Source organism: Fukomys damarensis, unplaced genomic scaffold (genome assembly GCF_012274545.1).
Source record: "Fukomys damarensis isolate Sample0158 unplaced genomic scaffold, DMR_v1.0_HiC HiC_scaffold_16, whole genome shotgun sequence".
NCBI classification, from domain to species: domain Eukaryota; kingdom Metazoa; phylum Chordata; class Mammalia; order Rodentia; family Bathyergidae; genus Fukomys; species Fukomys damarensis.
In genome coordinates, this window is record NW_022900928.1 from 80,078,790 (window position 1) to 80,099,969 (window position 21,180).

General features: G+C 42.1%; 1 protein-coding gene across 3 annotated transcripts in view; it reads left to right on the forward strand.

Annotated features, from left to right (window-relative positions):
- Positions 1–21,180, forward strand: part of Ntm (neurotrimin) — a 953,915-nt gene that overhangs the window by 817,321 nt on the left and 115,414 nt on the right. For all 3 annotated transcript variants that reach the window (XM_010642108.3, XM_010642117.3, XM_010642130.3), the window contains one exon: positions 11,319–11,444. In XM_010642108.3, the coding sequence (XP_010640410.1) occupies positions 11,319–11,444 (126 nt within the window). The remainder of the gene's footprint in view (positions 1–11,318; positions 11,445–21,180) is intronic.

Sequence of the window (21,180 nt, forward strand, 5' to 3'; positions counted from 1 at the left end):
TTTTCACCTCTGTTTACTTCCATTATATCAACATTAGAAGTAAGAAGCTTATCCTGGGGTGGAGTTATAGCAAGATTATTACAGACAGGTAGTTATTTTCTTCACAAAGTGGATTTCTAAATAGAACCAAGAATATCCAACGACCAATTTAGCTAATATCTTCTTGAATTGGAGAGCAAAGCCACAGAACTACAGCACCCTGACTGAAATGTGTCCAGCGTTCCCCGCCTGAGTGGACTAAAGTCCCAAGGTCAGTGGTCGTCCCTTAGCTAAGGGGACCTTTTTCTGTTCCTGTGAGGATCTTTTGGAACTTGTACCAAAATGCTCCCTCTAGAGGAGAGGAGCCTCAGATAGAATCTGGGATAGGAGAAGAATGAGTCACCACCACCACCAGGGCCATGCCACGAGAGCCAATCAGTTGGGTATTATGGACCTCCACCGCTTCTTTGCTCTGGGCATTCACAGGAAGATGCCAGAAGCCAAGAAACCTAAAGAAATGCAGTAAAGAGGTGGTCCTGTGTGGAGCTTCAGAGGCTCTGTACGTGAGATCTTCAGGGATAAACAACTCCTGGTGAGGAGAAATGAGGACAAGGAGGAATCAGAATCCCCACCTCTGAGATGGATGTGAAGAAATCAGACAGGTTAAAGGGTGATGTCCCTATTTAAAAAATCCTGACCAGTGACTCAGGTGTGGTTTTTATAGCAAACAACTGCTATTTATTATATTTATTGAATGAACATTTTTTTTTAAATCTCAATCACAATTGCATTCATTTGCAGAGTGATTAGCAATTCATCCAGTGCTTTCACTTATACAGATTTCATTTGATCCCCAAAAGCCTGTAGGAAGAGCTTGGATTTGACATTGGCTACTTTCTACTTCACTGGCTTTGAGCATCTCATTAGCTATTTAAGGCTTCAGTGTTCTGGATTAAATAGGAAAATGCATGGGAAGGATTTAGTGCTTATTGCATGTTCAACAAATATTAGCTTTCTTTCACGAGGAATAATAAGAAAAAAACATATTTTCCAATTTGTTTGACTTCCTTTTAAAATTAAGTAGTGAATCAGGTTAATTGTTTTCCTTTTTGTGGTAGCATCATTTTAATTTTGGAGAGTTTCTGCTTTGTGGAAATTTTGGTTGTTGGTCTTTAGAAACCCCTGATTACAAACTCTGAAGTGTGTCTGTCGTCTGACTACAAGATGAACTTGGGTTAGCTCTTTAACCTCTCTGAGTTTACGTCTTTTCCTGCAGTGGGAACAATACCTATGGAGTTATTGTGAGGAAATTGCAGGAAAGAGTAAATGTTGACCAGAGGCCAAGTCCTGGGCATGGAAGGTGTCTGGTGGTCCTTAGGTTTCCCACCATCCCTCTCCCTGTATGAACTTGTTCTTAAGGAACTCATCTATTAGGGGATGAAAGCAGAGGACAAAGGACCTAGTCCTTCAGGCTCAGCCCAAAGCCTGTGCCCCTCTGTGAGAAGCTGGAAACAGCCAGCCCTACCTGATCAGCATGTTCATATCATGATATCTTCTCTTATGTATCCAAGTGAATCAGGTGATGAAGGGATACTTCTTAGCAATTTCTTAGTTAGTACCCAGACTGAGAGCACTCGTGCTTGCAAGTAGGTGCTGTAAAATTCAGTTTACATCAATACACCTAGAAGCAGGGAAGATGGAGTGAGGAAGGAATGGAGTTTACTTTATTTTTCTGTGTCTCCATTAGGAATGGCTAAACAGGTTCAGGAAACAGAGCTCATACAAACTTCCTTCCACATGGCAGTTAATCCTGAAAGGAACAAATACCGAGCTTTGGAGCCAGTGGTTTGTAACTAATTCCAAATAAATCACTGGATTTTCCACCTAGGGGTTCATGATTTCCAAAGAACAAGGACGGGGGGGGGGTATAAAAACTAACAAAAAACTTTTTTCAGCTTTAATTGAGTTTATTGGTACATTTTAGGGATACAGTACAGTTACATTCATTGTTGGGATCTTGTACCTCTACATGACAAGTCTTGATTTTCATTTTTTCCCCTTACCCCTGCCCTCCCTTCACCCCCTCACAAAAATGTTTTGTGTAAAAGTAATAACAGTCCATCTGAGGTTACATCATTAAGAAACTTTATGTATTTTCAGGCTTTTATTTGGGATTCTGAATATAGGTAATCTGGCTGACCTTTGCTTGCAAAGGAAAGCATCATTTGGCTGAAAGGAGAGCATGGCCTTATTGCCCATCTCAGGCTGGATCCTGTATCCTTACATAAAGATTCTATGACCCCAGAACCAATAGTACACCTGAAGCAGTGGAAAGCATCTTCTTACAAGATTGGGAATAGTATCCATCCCAATACAATCAAAACATTCCCCACAGCAGCCAAAGTCAGTTTTTTTCTCTTCATATTTGTTTCTAGAGGTACACATTTTTAGTAACACCAAGAAATCACATTTGGATAATATTTTATGTTTAAAGTGGGATTTTCACATTTTTATCAGATCCACAGAACATCTATTTTGAATAAAGAAGAATATTAATAAAGCTAATACAGAATTTCAAATGATTTATATAAGCTTATACAGTTAGTAATTTTGAGGTCTGGGCTTAATACCTGCTATTCTCACATGAACCTTATTTTCAAAAGATGTTATAGATTCCACACCACTAGAAAGTACATTGTATTATACACATAGTTTTATAGGAAAGAAGGAAAAGAGGGAAGGCATATTGAATAACCCTAGTCCAAGTATGCCAAATGGTTACCTTTGTTAGTGGATACATTGGAGGACATAATTACGGCTCCTCTCTCACTATATAGGCAGAGCCTGATGAACATTCAGGCGGCAGGAAGCAGCAGCTGCCCACAACTCAAACTCTCCTGGGGGAGACAACACTAGTTCATGCACTGCAGTAAGATAAAGGGAAGGATGATAAATAAGTTGAGCTATTGATACAATAAAGAAGAAAAAGATATGTGAATACAAATGTTGGAAATTCCAAAAATCTGTATTGATGATACCTCATATTCACTGTTGTGGTGGAGAATAAATAACACCAGAGTCATAGCAATGACGAGAACTATTTTTGCTGAACAGCCCACAGGCACACAGAAGTTCCCTGGTAAAGGGAGCAGGGCAGATGACATGTGGATATGCAGTGACCTAAGGAGCATGGCCTTGGGATGTTCCGTCTACTGGGATGCACTCTGAATGAAGGGTGGGTTGTTGAGATCAGCTAAAACCTGAATTTGTGACCTCTTTTCAAACTCATTACTGTTAGCACTCAAGTTACTAAAATTCCACTAATCAATAGTTTCTCCATCTGTCAATAGGAATCATAGCAGAAGCCCCTATAGTAGTGGTGGTGGTTATCCTATGGCACTCGAGCCACAGCAGGTACACAGAGCCTCTCTGTGGGCACTCAAGCCAAGTCACTCCGGTAGGCTGGCATCAGATAACAGTTGGCTTTTCTAAATTTAAAACTTCAGTATTCAGGTTTAATTGCAGTGTTGACACTTTGTGATAAATAAATGGGTTTTTTGGATTTCAGTTTGGACACTTGGTCTCTAAAAGGTTTGCCATTACTTGCACATAAGGTTCTAAGAATCTCTTATAATGAACTTGAGTCCCTGTAAAGTGTTTAATGCACAGCAGACTTCCACAATGTGTGGGTATCTGTAAATATGTAGTTGCTGGTGTTTATGTTTATTATTTTTAATGTATGCATTCATGACTTCAAGTATGGCTGCTATTTTCTCCCCCATATAATCCTTCCTTTTAAAAAAACTTCACAATTTTCACCTATATATTTGAAAAAAAATTCAGGTACCTGTGAGTATCAGAATTTTCATCTGTAAAGTGTAGAAAATATTGAGCGTCCATCTTCTTTTGCCTAGAAATGTTTTAGTTTCAGCACTGAAATTCCTGTGTCTTGGGGAAGTTTTTAATTCCAGATAAACCAGGGAAATTGGTTACTATAGAAATAATGTCCACTCACAAAGTTAACACAGAAGAAATTAAAGGTTATATATGTAAAACACCTTTTGTATTGAGAGTATTTAATAAATGGCAATTACTGAAAATACCATAACACTAAGAGTCTTTGGGGACTACTTAAAGATTTTGATTATATTGGTCATTTAATTTATTCCCATTTCCATAAAAGCCTTGTAAAAACACATCTATCCTTCCATCCATCCATCCATCCATCCATCCAACCATCCATTCACTTACTGAACACAAATTTTGCCAGCCATGAGGTATGTGATGAAGATTTGCATAAACAAGACAAGCAATGGAGCTCATGTTTTGTTTAAGAGAAGCCAACAATCACGCAGCATGGGAGTTCTTTATTAGAAAGAGTGGCCAAGGAAAACTTCCCTGAGAAACTAAGATTAGTGAATAAGACAGAAAAAGCCATGTGAAGAGCAAGGGGAACCATGACATTCTCCAGGTCAAGGAAGGGATTGGGGTGTTTTGGGAGGAGAGTACACTGGCAGAGTGAGAAGAGAGTAACTTGGGAGGAGTGTGGAAGGGAGGTAGGATGCAGCTCACAAAGGACCCACAAGCTAAGGAAGGAACTTGTCTTCATGCTTATGCTGGCTCATCTCTTGGCTCAGTCTGAAAGAGAAAGAAAGTGTATTTTGTGGTAGCCCAAACCCAATCTTAAACAAACAAACTTTGTAATAGGCAATGCAGAGATAGCCAGTGGCCTGTAATGAAAAGAAGGATTTGATTGTAGACTGGCGCACGCTTGCTAGAAACTTTAAGAGCTTTCTGATCTGTTATACTTTCTGTACTCGGCTTTTGACATAGGCCTTAATGTCTTTGTATGAATCTGGAGACCAGGAAGGTCAAGGGCACTCTAGATTTACTCTTTTCATTCTGTAAGACAAAGGTCCTGTGGCCTTATGTCAAAGGAGCCCTTGCTTTAAAAGCTGTCCTAGAAGTAGTGGGCATCTCATATCTTACACTGAGCAAAAGCAGAAGGAGAAGTGCCACTGGCAGCCAGGGATGCCATCTGGGATCCACAGATCTGCATGTGTTGTGCAGACAAACCTGGCCCAAGCAGCTCGTGTGCATTCTCAGCCCCACAGGCCTGCACAGTGCTTAATAAAGTAGCTTAATTTGGATTTAATAGGATATCTACTGTGTGCTAAAACCAGCAAATTGCTATTTATTAATGACATAATTATTAAAACTCAACACCTGGGCAGTAGAAACTAAACCAAGGGTAAAATAGTTCCTTAGAATATGTTAGATAATAATTAACTTATTTAATTATTTACACATTTGAATTTAAATTCAACAATGGCAAGATTAAACTATACCATAATGTATTGAATGTGAAACTGTATCCAAAGAGTGTGGTTCATTTGGCTCTGTCTTCCTAAATAGATCTTAAACATTTGTTGGTCTTTCTGTTTCTATAATTGGTATATTTTCTAGATTTAGACCTCAAAAGCCAGCAGATTTCAAATGCATATATATAGGGGAACATGATGACCTTTTTAAAGGAAGCATCGACTCTCAAAAATCTAATAGTGGCTGCAGATCTCAACTCTGTGCAGTTTACTTTTCAAATGTGTGTGCAACTGGGATCTTGCCCCAGACCTTTGATCACTGTCTTAGTTACTTTTCTCATTGCTGAGACAAAATACCCGACATTCAAAGTTAAAAGAGGAAAGGTTTATTTAGCTCACAGTCCGTAGAGGTTTTAGTCCATAATCAGCTGACTCCAAGGCAGAGTAGATGGCAGACAGGTATCACAGAGGAGAAACAGTTCGTGACAGGCAGAAGGTAGCAAAAAAGAAAAGGACTACCACAGCTCTTTCTATTCCTTATATCTTATCCAGGCTACTTAGGGTAGGTAGCACTCATATCCTTAATCCTAACCTGAGCCTAGCATTGGGATCAATTCCAGCATGATTCAATTCCAGCATCACACACTCTAGATCCAGCCACCTCTGTTTTAGCCCCACCTATAACCACATGAAGCTTTCCGGGGATATCTAGACACAAGCCATAACAATCATATAACTCCAACTACTAGCATATTATCCCCCCCTCATTGTCCTTCATCATCTCAACATCAGCATAGTTAAAACAGAATAATCAAACTGATGTTCTATCCAAAAGCAGTTCCTTGTAAAACATACAGGTCTGTGCTGGTACAGATGTCCAGTTGATGTTGAACAAATTGTGTTCCTGCTTCACTTGGTACCTTTCTGCCCCTGCCAGGGGATCATTAAGTGCCCTTGCATTCTCTTTGGCTTTGCTCTCAAATATATCCCCTCCTTTCCATCATTACAGAGCCAACAATTTAATTCAGGCTTAGAAAAATCACCCGAATGGATAGCTTTCTCTTACTCTAGTTTCTTTCTCTTCCACTTTGACACATGCTTAACAGATTACTCTAAAAATAAAATTTTTAAAACTATGTCATTCTCTGTTTAAAAATTTAAATACTTGCTATACATATAGGATGAAGTTTAAAATCCAAGATCTCATCCCCAGGCTGTTCCATAGTCTGGCTCAACTTTATTTAATTGATATTATATTCCATTTTGCATTGATTCTTATAAAATTTATTGACTGTCTATTCTGCATTGACATTGCAAATGTACATTTGCCTAACACACACAACATTAAAACCCACTTATTGAGCACTACATATTGCTGGGAGCTGCTCTCAGTACATTTCAGAAACTTGCTTCTTAAATCTTCAAAAGAACCTTCTGAGCTTCATCATCCTATGGAGTTATTAGCTCCATTTTGTAGGTGAGGAGGGTGAGGCACAGAGAGGTGAATTAACTTGGCTAGGCGTAGCCCTTTGGAATGTAGTAGAGGCAGGCTCTTAGCCCTACTCTAAATTGGCTCTTTAGAATTTACATCTTAATGTACTTCATGGATTTCTGCCTTTCCATCTGTGCCTTTGTAATTCTATCCTATCTGAAGCAGATACACTTTCTTTCGACTAGATAACTCTTTCTTGTATGTTGATCTTCAAACATAGATGCTTCTCTAAGGTGAGGCCACCTCTACCACTCTCACCCACTGTGGTCTTCCCCCTCGCTCATTAAGTTTAATGTTTGTATTAAACAACCCTTTTAAATTCATTTTCAAACAATTTTTCTGATATATTTTGCTTTATTATTCAGTTCTCTGGGATGTTTATATGCACTGTTTCCCCAGACTGTTAATTCATGGAGGACCAAGCAAACTGGTAGATTTCTGCATGACACTTATATCTAGGAAACAGTTGTATCTATAGTAAGAATTCACACAAAGATCATTGAATGGGACATTTATCCCAGTCCAAAACATAGACTTCTCCCACTAAAAATTATGTCTTCCTGTTAGTGCTCGCCTTATGCTTTCCCTTTCACTTAGAATGTCTCTCCACCTACCCAGAGCCTGATCAATTTGAGTTATCTCCTAAGGTTTAACATACTCTTCCTTTATGCAAGAAGCCTCCATGACACCCATCTTCAGGCAGGTTTAGTTGTTTATCATCTGTGTTCCCATAACATCTGATTCATCCTATTCTGTCATGATACATGGAAGGATGGGACTTCTTTATCTATTTCTACATCACTAGACCATGAACTCCCTGAGGACCAGACTGTGTCTTACTTAGTTTATATTCTCAGTGCTTAGGACAGTGCTGGTATGTGGCAAGTGATATTGACAGAACAAACAAATGAATGTATGAATAAACATAGCCTCCATGATAAGAAGCAAGATATAGAACATATGCATGAAAAAATATAAAAATATAAGTAATCTTATCTTACAATTAGATGAAAACTTCCTGATGGACAAAGATTAGCTAAAGCCATACTGCACCCTTATCAATTCGATTCAAGTTTTTGTTGTTGCTGGGGATTGGACCTGGGGCCTTATACATACTAAGGAATTATGCTACCACTGAGTTGTCACCAGAGTCCAATTTCAGTTTGAATACTGACAATGTGCTAGAAGTTGCCACCTAGAAAGTAATACTTGTATTCTCCTAACACCTTATGTATATGCCAGTTTAGTTTTGATAATTGGGATAGCACCTCTGGCCAGAGCACCTCAGCTCTATACCCTGAATAGTTTGCCTTTCATATTCTGGGGGCAGTTCTCCTCCTTCAAGCTCTCATCTTAGGCAGGCCTGAAAGGATGGCAAGTGCGTCTTCAATTTCTACTTCAAAAGTTGGGTACTTTCTAATTGCCGGGGCTGGGCAAGACAATTCTAGATGATTCTTCCAAGCCTGAGGTACGATTGTCCTATTTAATATACTAACTAAGCTGACAGCTCTGGCCCAAACCACCTCCATCCTCCTTGGGGACTGTCCATTGTTCTCTAGTGCATGATTAGCAGATTAGCGATGATGTAAGAAGCCAGGAAAATGAACTCCCAGTAAGCCCTTCCAAAGCAAGAGTAATTCATCACCCAGCCTGATTTCCACTTAAAATGTACTTTAAGTACACTTCCAACTACAAACTCTAAATCACCCTGTGTTCACAAAGTCCATCATTTTTTATTTTATTGCATGGCGTTGGCGTGACATAATCCCTTGCAAAGCATCTCGGAGTGCTTTACAGATCAATAAATTACTTACCTGCACAGCTGGAGCAATGTCTGCAAGGCCAGCAAGACATTCTGCAAGTAACCTGTCTTCCAAGAAGGAAGCAAGGTGTGTGGGTGCCAAAAACAGGCAGGAGCAGGGAGCAGGCAGATGTTTGGGTAGGTGGAAGAGTGCATGAGCAGGAACTGCTTCCATTAAAGCCTGTACATAAAATACATCAAAGTTTCTATTTCTGCAAGATCAGTTTAAATAATCTTAGAACAAAAATAATTTAGAAATTCCTAACCATCAGGAAGTCAGCAAATCAAACACTCAGTTATTAATTCATAATTACTTTTCTGTCCTGGAAGGCCCAATCTAGATCTTTAAGCGACACAGCCACAAATTGCAAAGTTGTGTCTTAACAGTTCCAGTTGTAGAGTTAAGAGTCCCTCTCAAACCCTCACCACAGATACTATTATTTCTGTTCCACCCAAATACCTTTAAAACTTCAGGTACATGGTAAACACACACACACACACACACACACACACACACACACGTGTGCACACACACACTCAATGTAGACCTAAACCTAAAAATGATTAGCTGATGCTTACTCTATTCAAGACACCTTCTTCAAGACAGCAGAAAGCTCATAATTAACATCTTATATCCAAATAATCTATGGAATAGAAGGAAAGGTGAGACAGATGTAAAATAAAAGAGTCCTACTTGGAAGTGCTGTGAAGGAGATAGTATAATGCTACCTGCTCAACAGCAAGGGGAGGTCCTTCCTCTTGGGGATCCTCTGAAATGCCATGTGGAAAGGGTGGTAATTCATCTAGGTCTCTGGCGATTCTAGTAGGTGTAGTCCAAGAAAAGCATGTAAGCACTGATGTCTGCAGTAAGAGACTGGGGATAAGGACACAAAGAAGCAGCACATGCTATGAGCCCTGAGTGTCCCCACTAGGAAGAATGTAGGGCATGAATGGGAGAAAATGTTGAGGATGGACAGAAGGAGCACTGAGAGAAGATACCTGCATCATACCACTTTTCATAGAGGCAAAGTGCCAGCAAAAGTAGAGGTGAGTGTGAGCAAGTGGTGCAATTAGAGGAAAGGTCAGTGTTGAGATTTCCAAAGCAGTATGATTTTAGTGACCTCACCACTCTGCTTTTGGATTGAAGAATAAAGTCATCATTTTGCAGCTTCCCTTCATTCACTAGCACATCAGTTGGCATTGTGTCCTGGGAGGGCAGTGAGCCTTGGGATTGCACACAGTGTTGGCTCCACAGAATGCATATGCAAGGAAGAAGGTAACATGAAAAAACATGAAATGGATGGAGAGGTCCATTAACTTGCCAAGAATGAAGCTGTCCAATCCAGTGTCGACAAGACTAAAATAATGTGTGCTAATGACACCACTCTGAAGCTGTGAGGAACGTGGAGAGGCTGGGAAAGTGGATACCTTGAATAGACATTATAATTCAACCTTATATACCTTTGTTGAGCTTTTACTGTAGACATAGGTAAACATATGAAAGGCATGGTTCAAAGTGTCAGAAGGCTTATGGTCTAGTGGGTGACTAATGCTATCGCTGTACCCTACTATCTAAAAATGGAGTTTGGTAGCTCAGTCAATCGCACTCTCTCACCTTATCCACTTGAATTATAAGCTGTTTGACAGATTAGACAAATGAGTAACCACACATAGAACCAAATACCACAAAGACTAGTGGTAAAGCTGATGCTGTGGAATTGGTCTTATAAATACAGCAATGATGAGCTTCTAAAACTGGGTCCAGGAGTGAGATGGGTGTACACAGGCAGTGTGGGCTGCAGAATAAACCCATCCCTGTGGGGTACTGTTTTCTGTACAGCAGGAACAAGGCACACAACAACATGGATGTACCAAAACAAAACATTACAGTAAGTGAGAGTCCTGCAGCCATCAGGATAAAAATGTCACATCTTTGTAAGGAGTCATTTAGGGTAGACAGACGGACAGACAAACAGAGACAGAGAGACCAGGTGTGTTATGGCTCACTAATGTTATTTTTTACTTGAAGAAGAAGCACTAAATCTGAGTTTTACATAGGGCCAAGAGTTGTAGGAGTGATGAGAACTGCAACAAAGAAAATGGCCTTTTAGTTGGGCTGTAAGGATGACTGGGAGCTTCCCAGGAAGCACGTGAAGAACAGTGGAGATCCACGTGCATGGTGACCTTGAAGGGCAGGATGAGACAGTGAGTAGATGCACAGAGTAGAATCCTTGGAGACGACCATGGGAGAATCTGCTGAGGCTTGAATCTGAATGGCCTTGTATACTAGGTAAGGAGCCTGGATTGATCAGGGAGGAAGCAGGGAGCAATGAAGCTGTTCAGGCAGTGATGTGCTGTGCTCAGAATTGCATTACATAAAGACATCGCTGAATGCAGTGAGAATGACTCGTGGCTGTGTGGTGGAAGTGGGTGGGGTGAGAGTGGAGATGGGATAAGGTGTAGGCTAGAGGAGCGGTTATTGCAGCATTGCAGTAGAATTTATTCCTGTCTGGACTCTGTGACTTGCTGTTTATATAGGAGGAAATGGAAGCTAAATTCAAGGTAAGATTTTTTCTTGTGTTTAAGGTAATTTCTAACTTCTCATCATTTATAAATGTAGTCCATATATTTCAGTCTTTGGGCTATTCTCAACTGTTATTTTAAGGCCACAGAAAAATGTATCAGCAGGATTCTTATTTTCCTTCTACCTGTTTTGTCTTCACAGTATCTCCCAAAATTGTAGAAATTTCTTCAGATATCTCCATTAATGAAGGGAATAATATCAGCCTCACCTGCATAGCAACAGGTAGACCAGAGCCTACAGTCACCTGGAGACACATCTCCCCCAAAGGTAAGAGGAACAGCTTGTGCACGATGTTATCAGAGGAAATAGGAGACAGGACCATGGACAGGAAGTGTTATGGCTGCGACTTAGAGGCGCCTGTTTGTGGACGTGATACACTCATGGCTCTGCAGAGAGTTTTGAGGTTCTCTTCAAGACAGTTGTGTCTTCTAAGATTTCAGAAATCCCACCTGACAATCTCTCTGATCCTTTGTAAGTTAATCCCAGTTGTTTCAGGGTAAAACAGTGGTTGAGATGCTCTGGGGGAACTTGACATGTCAAGTTTAGGAATGTGAGGAGCTGCTTCATGGGCATTGCTCAGCTGGCTGTTTTGAGAGACTGAAAACATAAACACACATTGATGGATGAGAGCTTGAATGCCCATATTCCGAATAGAAAAATTTCCTAGTCTGTGCCTCTTCAGTATTGTCAAAAATCTGACCATTAGTCTTTTTTGTGGTTTTGTTGTTGTTTTTCTCTGATCCTAGATAACAAATATAACTTAATGTGTGGCTAAATTGCAAAATTCATTTAGTTTCAATGTTCAGATGTTATGTAGAACAGACAATGTTTTGTGCTTTCAAGAACTGAATATTTAAACTGTTAGAATTTCAGGCAAGATGTTATTTGTCATTAAGCTAGCTTTTATTTGGAAGCAAAAAACATAAAATTATTTCATTCATTCTTAAGTATTTATAGAGTGATACAATAGCTCCAGCTCTTTTCTAGGCACTGGAGAATTTAGCAGTGAACTCAAACTGACAAATTTATGTTCTCATGAATTCATATTTTCATGAGACACATGATAAACAATAAATAAATGGGTGTACAATATAACAGGAGCAGGTAGGGCATGAAAATAGAGCTGTGTACATTGACCATATAACTTGGGGTTTGGGCAAGGGAGGACTCCAACAAGTTAGCATCTGAGCAAAGACATGAACAGAGGCCCTGAGTTTTGCTGCCTATCACTAGCTATTACGAATGTTTGTGTGTGATTGTGTGTGTGTGTGTGTGTGTGTGTGTGTGTGCATGTGAGCAGATGGAGAAAGTGTGTGTCCAGCTGGGCAGTGCAGGTTTGAGGAATCTAGGGGTACCATAGTGGAGGTGATCTGCTTGTTGTTACCTTCTCACTTGGAGAAAGTGATTGGTGTGAAACTTTATCTAAGGGTGCTCTTGGGATCAGTTATTTTAGAAAAGAATGGAGGGAAGGTTTGGCAGAGGGATAACCTGATCTGTGGTACAGTCCGATGGAACAGTAATGCTGAACCTATGGGGAGTTATGAAGCTGGGATAGCACTCCAGAAATGTACTCTATGGGAATACTGGGGCTGTCCCTTTGTATCAACATAGCAGCTCCTCACTCTAAATTTAGGCTGTCTACAAAAGGGTTATAACCTGGACCAAGTGTCTGTCTTCACATAAATGGACCCCTACAAAGGGCTGACAGGTAAAGACTATCCGCCAAAACCTGTCCTTCTCTGGGGCATGAGTCCTCCGTTCCTGAAGGTGGCAGTGCAACAAAGTACCCACTGCACTGGGGTATTCAAGAAAAACAGAGTAGGACTTCAATGGTCTTCAAATAGTGAGTTTCCTCTCTCCAGTAGCCGCAGTGTACAGTGATGGATGTTCTCAGAGAAGGCATGAAAGTTTTACTTGTTTTTGTCCTGAATTCTTGGGAGCTGTCCTAGGCCACTGTTATTGACACTATCCCTGTGAACAAAGAGATCAGTGAGAGCTACTCATTTCTAAGTCAGTCTCTCCATATGAAATGACCTTATGTGTGGACAGGCCCCAAATCTAGGATGTGGTATCTGCTGAGCACCCTATCATTGGTGATGCAGAATGGCCGTGGGCATTTCCAAGGAGTAGCCATTCTGAGGACAGACTCTAAGTCCACCATGCATGCCATTCATCACAGTTCCATGCAGAATGCCCAGTGTGTTGGTATCAGGGCAGTGTGTGAATTTTTGATCAATAGAAAGTTTATCATCTGGGGTAGATTTCTTTTGCCTAATGCCAAGAAACTAAGTCTGTGTCCTACTTGGTGTTTTTTCTTAATTCTACTGTCAAGTGGTAAGTTCTTTGTCATAGTTGAGTACCTTTATTTGTATACATTCCTTTTTATATATGTATTTTCCTTTATACTTTTTGGTTCTGTACATTTTTCCCTCTCACACCCTCCTTAGAGTCTACTTTAATTTCATTCCATTCTACATTGCCTCCCTCCCTTTACCCTTCTTTTTTCCTCACAATTATGTGTCATCTCCTCTCTAGGGCTGAGCCCCCTCCCTATGTCTTACTGATGCTCAAGCTGTTGTGTCTTGGAGTCCTTTTTTTTTTTTTTCCTCCCCTGTGCTGTGGGCATCAAGCAGATGCACTTCCCAAGGGAACGTTTACCTGAGCCTGGGCCAGATGCTGCCATTTTACTGAGGTTTTAGCTGCTATGGAAACAGACGATGGATCAAGGAGAGTGGGGTAGGGCAATCAGAATCTATCTGCGGATTAGAGTAATTTAGATGAACAGCTTTGTCCACATCCTGGGCCTGGATTAGCTCTCTGAGATTCAAACTGATGAGATATGCCATGCAATAACTAATCATCTCCAAACTCACTGGAGTTCTGTGTTCCCAGTGAATGATTATTTGGAGATCAGAGATGTCACTGGACTGCTGCCAAATCTAAACTGAAGATGGAGACCCTGAGCAGTCAAGCCTTCATCTTTCCCCACTAAATATTTCCAAGACAGTGCTTATTTTAAATAAATTAGGATAGGATTGTGTCTCCTCAGAGAGAAAGATGTTCACCTTTGCAGAGCCTCTGAAGCAGGGAGCTATTGTCATCTTTTCTCCCATTCCATGAAGTTAGAGAATTGTTCAATCAAGAAAACACACAGACAAGCACAGATACACACACACAGTCCCAGAATGAATAGTTGGTCAGGGCACTTCAGGTGATCTGATGACTTCATTGCACTTTTCATTTTCCAGACTGATTCGTTTGTTCTGCTCATTTCTGAAAAATCTTAGGTTCACCCATCATAACCCAGGGTGCTTCTTGCTATAAACTCATAATTAAAGAGTATTTTGAGCCCTGGCCACCCTGTGGGTGACAAAGAAGTAGAGAAATGCTGTGACTTCAGCAGTGGTTCATGAAGTTTGCTCCAGGAATGCCTAGGCATGGATATCTGGTGGGAAAGGTCAAGAGGCCTTTCCTGGGCCTCTTCATCAGATGGAGAAAATGTCATCTGTCCTTGGGAAGGACGGAGAGAGAGGTAGGAGCTTCCAAATGCTCTTTAAGCACTGTCATCAAGTTTAAGAAGTAATTCTCCAAATGTTATTTCTAGCATCAAACCTGTTTGCTCTCCTCATTAATGTAGCACTTCTAGAGTTCATGGAGAAGGTGCACCAGTGTTCTAAAGATGCCTGTCCTGCTCTGCACATCTGCTCTGGGGCATGCAGATGTTTGCACCTGCCAGGGCCTTAGCCTGTTCAGGAAGCAGAGCCCCATCTTACTGTCCCCAAAAGGAAGAGCTGTCTGCACAGGGTTTCACTGACACGTAGCCCAAGTCCCTGTGCGAGCACAAAGCTTCTGCTACAGGGATGGCATTGGTGGAGCCACAGTGTCTTTCAGAGACATGGAAAACTCTGTCTTGTTTTTTGTTTTTATGTAGGCATGCAAGAATGCATTTCAGTGCAACCCATAAATACTGGACATTCTGTGGTACATATTTAAGGCTGTCTCTTCTTCTAAGTCTTTCCTGATCAAACAAATATATGAGTTCTTTCCTTGACTCCTAAAAGATACAACGCAGAGGGACTACACCCTTCATAGAAAAGAACTCTCTAGCTCTGTCACTAGATTCCATTGGATGGTAAGATCCCTATATTGTAATGTTCATAGCAGGCCATCAGAAAGCCCAGGTAACAGAATGGGCCCAAGCATTAATCCATAGGTTTCTCTGCATACTTGGAATTAGGGAGCAGTGAGTGGTTGAATGGGGTGCCCGCTGTGGTGCTCCTGCTTTTGCCTTTCCCCCTTCAAAACTGACTGTCAGTGTCATCCATGTCTAGGCTGCCTGGAGATTCCTTTGGTGCTAGTTGAAGGATTCAGGATCCCAGAGGTGTCCTGCTTGCTGATTCATTTTCCTCACCCTGTCCTTTTAGTTCTTTGAGGTCAGAGCCTGTGCCTCATTTATCTTGGATTCTTCACGTTTTAGCAGAATGCTGAGCAGCTAGAAAGCATTCACGGAAAAGTTGTTGCTTGGTGAACACCTGTGATACTGGCCAGTGCCCAGGGGTCTGCTTGTTCTCCCAGTGCAGCCTCCATCCTGCTCCTGGAGGGATTCTTCTCATTGGTGTTGCAGTGAAGACCTATTGTGTTTCCTGTTCACACTCTGCTGGTGAGGTGCTAGCACACCCTCTCTGGTCTTCACAGTTCTCCCAGCCTCTCCTGAAGGATCCCCCAGGGGATCTGCTGTGGTGAACTCAGGTTCTGCTTGAAGGAGAAGCTCCTTCTCCAGTTCACTTGTGCAGAAATGGAGAAGGCTGATAAGTGGCTTTCACGGTGGGTATTCTGAGAGTCCCATACTGTCAGTCATGACTCCTTGCCATCTCTCTGCTGAAGTGGTGCATTTCCCAGCCATGCTCTTCACATGCCCTTCCTGGGCCACCTGCCCTTCATTGCCTTGCTCTTCTATGTGTCTCCCAACCAGGGTTAACTAGAGCAATCCTGGATAATGAAATGGAGAGTTAGTTTAAACATATGTGGGAATTTGTTGTTCCTCATACTTTTAGAAAAAGAAATAAATTAGAAGAAAAATATTATTTTAACACCCTCCCACACCCCCACCCTGCCTCTGTGTAACTCCCAGTATGTGAATACAGGTGAGCTGCAGACTGAAGATTTGTGTCAGGATCATATAAAGAGCCTGAAAGCAGAATCAGGCAGAACTTGCTTCCACTGTGTTCTGAACCAGGCGCTGGTAATGGTAGCCTTTCTCTGTACATGGAGCAGAATAGATGCTTCTCACACCCTGTGTACCCACGTCTCCACCAGCTTCTTCTGCAACCAGGTCTCCTCCCTTCTTAGTTGGTTTTCCTGCTGCATTTGAAGAAGCCCAGCAGGCAGCTGGTTCTTCTGTCTCATGATTCTGAAAGTTTTAAAGGTCGACAAGTTGGTGAAGGTGAAGTGACCCTCGGATGGGGAGCTTCTGCCTGCCAGTGCTCTGAGTGCTTCTCCCCACTCCCTCACTGCCCTCACCAGGCCACGCGCCCACCTATTTTCCTATTTGTCAGCACCGACACGGCCTTCTCACCAGCCAGGCAGGACACTGAAGTACAAATTGGCACTGGAGGTATCACAGTTTGAGTTCAACCAGAGCTGGCAGGCGCCATGACTCCAGTGACAGCTCTGTGAAAAAGTGTCAGGAACGGAGGTCTGGCATGCCATCGGCTGACTGCAACACCCTGGCACTAATGAGCAGCCTGTCAGCACCAGCGTCAGGGGCCTGGTGTGGCACAGGGATCATTAGGATGGCAGATGAGAAAAACCACCCCACCCAGCAGAAGGGAGCTGGGAATAGGAGGGTGGGAATAGAAAGGGAGGAGGACAAAGTGGAGCTAAAGGCATCACCTTAGCCACAGATGGGACCCACCCAGCAGGAGGAGGGAGTGAGGAGGAGTTGGGGGCGGGGAGAGAGAGGGAGAGGGAGAGAGAGATGCCACTTCTGGACAGCTCTTGGACTCTCTTTTGGGTGGGCCTGCCCTGTCATTAATCAATGCACAATTTGCAGTGACCTAAGGTGGAGGCAGGTTGATAAGTAAATTAGCTATCCAGTCATGGGTGTGCCCAAAACCCAGAAAGTAGCCTAAGTCTCTGAGAAATAGCATCCAGAGAAAAGTAAGAAGACTTGGGTTTTAGTCTTTCCTGCTTGTTAGAACAGGTACCCTGCCCAGGGGATCTACTGAGAGCTCATCTTGTGGTGGAGTGTCACAGTTCAGGGGAGTAATTTCAAGAAGATGCCTTTGCCTCTGTGGTTTCATTCCAGAGGTGGCCGTGGGGAAATCCAAATCTGTTTCCTCAGGGGAAGGGTACAATACCCATTTTGTGTGCTCTTCTGTCTGGAGCCTAGCATGGAGCAGCTCTGAGCTTCCTACTGTGTCTGGCCCTTCTCTTAAGATGTGGCTGCCCACAGGACTTCCATTTCCACCATAGGAATTGGAGCTCTGTCTGAAAGAGAGGTGCTTTGAAGGCAGGCACAGCTGGGTGTGATATCCATCCACTATTCACTGCTTCTTGGTATGGTACCTAGCGTTTCAGGATTTGGTTCTGTCACCCTGTGATAGCCAGCTGTTGGACAACATGACCAAGTGCCAGAGAATATCATTTTAAAAGACATTCTATTTTGGCTCATGGTTTCAGAGGTTTCAGTCCCTGGCTGGCCAACTGTCTCTGTAGTGTTTAGGATTGTAGTACAGCAAAAACATCATGGTGGAAGGTCATGAAATAAAGCTATTCATCTCATGACATCAGGAAGCAGAGAGAACAAGACAATCAAAGGGAGATGAAGGACCTATAGAAGGTCGTAACACTGTGATTATCCTACCTCCAATCTGACCCCAACTCTCATTTCTATTACTTCCCAGTCATGCCATCAAATTATGATCTCATTAGTGAATTGCTTCTGTGGCAAAGCTAGGATGGTTATGATGCAGGCATTTCTGGAAGCATCTAGATACATATCCCAAAGTGTGCTTTACTGGTTTCCTAGGTAGTTCTCAACTCAAGCTGAAAATTTTGATTATACATCATACTACATTAGCCCACACATCACAGTCTACCAACAACCTGGCATTTACCACACACAGGTGTCCTCACCTTGGCACCCCATAGCTTTTCCACCATCCTGCCGTTTCCTTGGGTAGCGTTCTAATCTTGTTTGCAGGCCACTGCACCAGTTTAAAAGTCCCTGATGGTTTTCTTCTGCCAGACTGGGTCACACTGTCTTTGAGATGCACTGTACTTTGCATACTTTTCCAGCTATGCAACCTCTATGGGGGGACCTGGGGGGTCACCCTAGGGACTTCACACTAAGCTGCATCTCTAGCTCTTTCTTAATTTTTTATTTTTAATTTTGAGATCAGGTCCCATGAAGTTGCTAAATTGCCCGGGCTTGTCTTGAACTTGAAATCCTCCTGCATCAGCCTCCCAGAGTGCAGAGATCACATGAGTGTGCTCTCATGCCCACCTCAGCTCTGGCACTTTTTACAGTTGCCCCTAGCAGCATCATTTCTCATACCTAAAAGATTATGGACTTCAGGGATGAGCCTAATTCTCCATGGTCTAGTATAGCACTAGATATTTACATGCTCCATAGGTGATTATTAAATGAGGCAATATCCAGTCCTGTTAGTGTTTTCTTAAAATTAAGACTTTCTATTTTTAAATTGCAGAATTCAAAACAAAATCAAATTTAGCGAATAAAGGATAAGTTGAAGAGCTTCCTTTCCTTGCTTACTTCATTCCATACTTATTTATTATTTGTTCTTTCAGTGGCACTGGGGATGGACCACAGGGGTGCTCTACACTAAGCTGTACACTCAGGCCTTTATGTTTTTTATTTTAAGTCAAAGTCTAGACAAGTTACCTAGATTAACCTCAAACTTACAATCCTCCTGCCTTAGATTCCACAATAGCTGAGGTTATGGGCATGCACCACTGCACCCGAGCCCTTCTATCACTTTTGACTGTTGACAGCTCGGAACCAAAGGACCTGCCCCTCCTGATCTGCACCCCAAACTTGGCCTTAGACTCTTCCTCCTTGAAATAGAGATAATAACACATTTCAAATGTAGGTATGATTAGGATCAAACAGGTTCCCTACTGTACAAGACTATCACAAAACAGAGCAGGTGCCCTGCAACATCATTTCCATGCTGTTGGCCAGCCCTCCTTCTTCTCATTCTGCTCCTAAGGTGTGGAGAGAAAAAGAGATTCCAATTCTTTTCCCCAAAGAGGTTGAGTGTGTACAAACACCCAACTCAGTCAGTTGCCAGAATGGATAGATATTCAAAGGTGCTTACTCAGCTCTCTCCCAACATTTTCTCCCAACATTTCTCTCTCTCCCAACATTTTCTGATTAAAGTATGTGCTTGATTAAAATTCTCAGAGTACCCTAAGTAGCTACCCCAGGAGGACCAAGTAATTGCTAATACAAAAGACATTAAATTACTCATTGATGATGGGAGAAAAAAAAATAATTGCATCATAATGGAAAGTGGCAGACCTCTTGTTCTGAAGACCTGTTCAGAGTAGCAGACAGTATTCAGTGTTAGTCCCAACCTATACAGAGAAAGCTATTTATTATGATGGAGATTAAACAGTGGCACAACCTCAAATGTGGGGAAAAGTGAGTCAGGAACATCAAATAAGTGGTTGAAACACAGACTAACGTGGGGAGAAAGCACAAGGCATTTATAGATCACTCTTTACCTTTGTAATTCTCTTTAACTATAAAATTACAGCTAGATAGATACAATTAGGGTCAAATTTGCCAGTGTCAATACGAGGTTTTGTAGGCTTAATATTTATGATCTGGTTTAAAGCAATCTTATAGCTGTGCAACTTCCTACTTCAAAGAGGAGAAAATCATAAAAAGACTAGTGGAGAAATTAATGAGTTCCATGCGCCTGAATTGAGAACATATGAAATCAAGCCTCAGCATAGAAACCGAGGCCAGGAGTGCAGACCACAGACACTGTTTGTGGTTTTACCCAATTATTTTAAAACCCTGAAAAATGTTGTAGCAGCCAATGTCTGCTGAATTCAGACATTGCTAACAGCAGACTCCTTCTTGGCTCCTGAGTCTTTGGCTATTTATGTCAGTGCTTGGTGACCGTTACCATGCAGAACTGTATGGATGGAACAAACAAACAAACAAACAAAAAGGAAACATAAAAGCAAGGAGATTGAATAGTCTTCCCCACACATGCCAGTCAGCTGTAGCCGGGGAAGATCCAAAGTGTGGTTAACATGGCCGTTAGAGCTAATCTAGGGCAGGAGAGCTGGTCTCTGAGCATAAGCCCATAGCTCACAGTATCTTGAGAATGTAGGATGAGTGTCAACAGACTTCTCCCTACCCAGCACAGTGAGGGCAACCTCCTCTATATCACACCGTGGTAGCCCAGCTAAAGTCTTCAGGATCCCCTGGTGTAGGACCCACCAAGGACTTCCATCTATGCTGGGAGAAATCCTAGTTCCTAGAGTCCTGTCTTAGGACCTGCTGTGTGGAGCACTTTGTCCTCCCTTGTGAGTGTACTCCATCTTTGCAGTTTTAATCACCTGAAGGCAACTGCAGTCCAAATTTAATAGTTGAAAAATGCCGGAAGTAAGCAGCCATAGGTTTTAATTGTATGTCACTCTGAGTAGCATGATGGGAGCTCTCACACACTTTGACCTCTGCCCTGACTAGAACATAACTGCCCTTTTGATTCACATACCCTCCTACTGTATGCGCCACCTACCCTTTAATCACTTAGTGGTCATCTGGATCATCACCCTGACTGCAGTGGCATCACAGTGCTTCTGTTCAGGTGGGAAGGTAGTGGCAACCTAATGCCACATGGCAGTGCCTGTGTCTCCACCTCACTTAGCCCTCCTGTCATCTCACACTGTCACTGAAAACCTGAGGGCAATCCGACAAGATACATCAGGAAGACCACTTACAAAGCTCTTATTGCAGTAT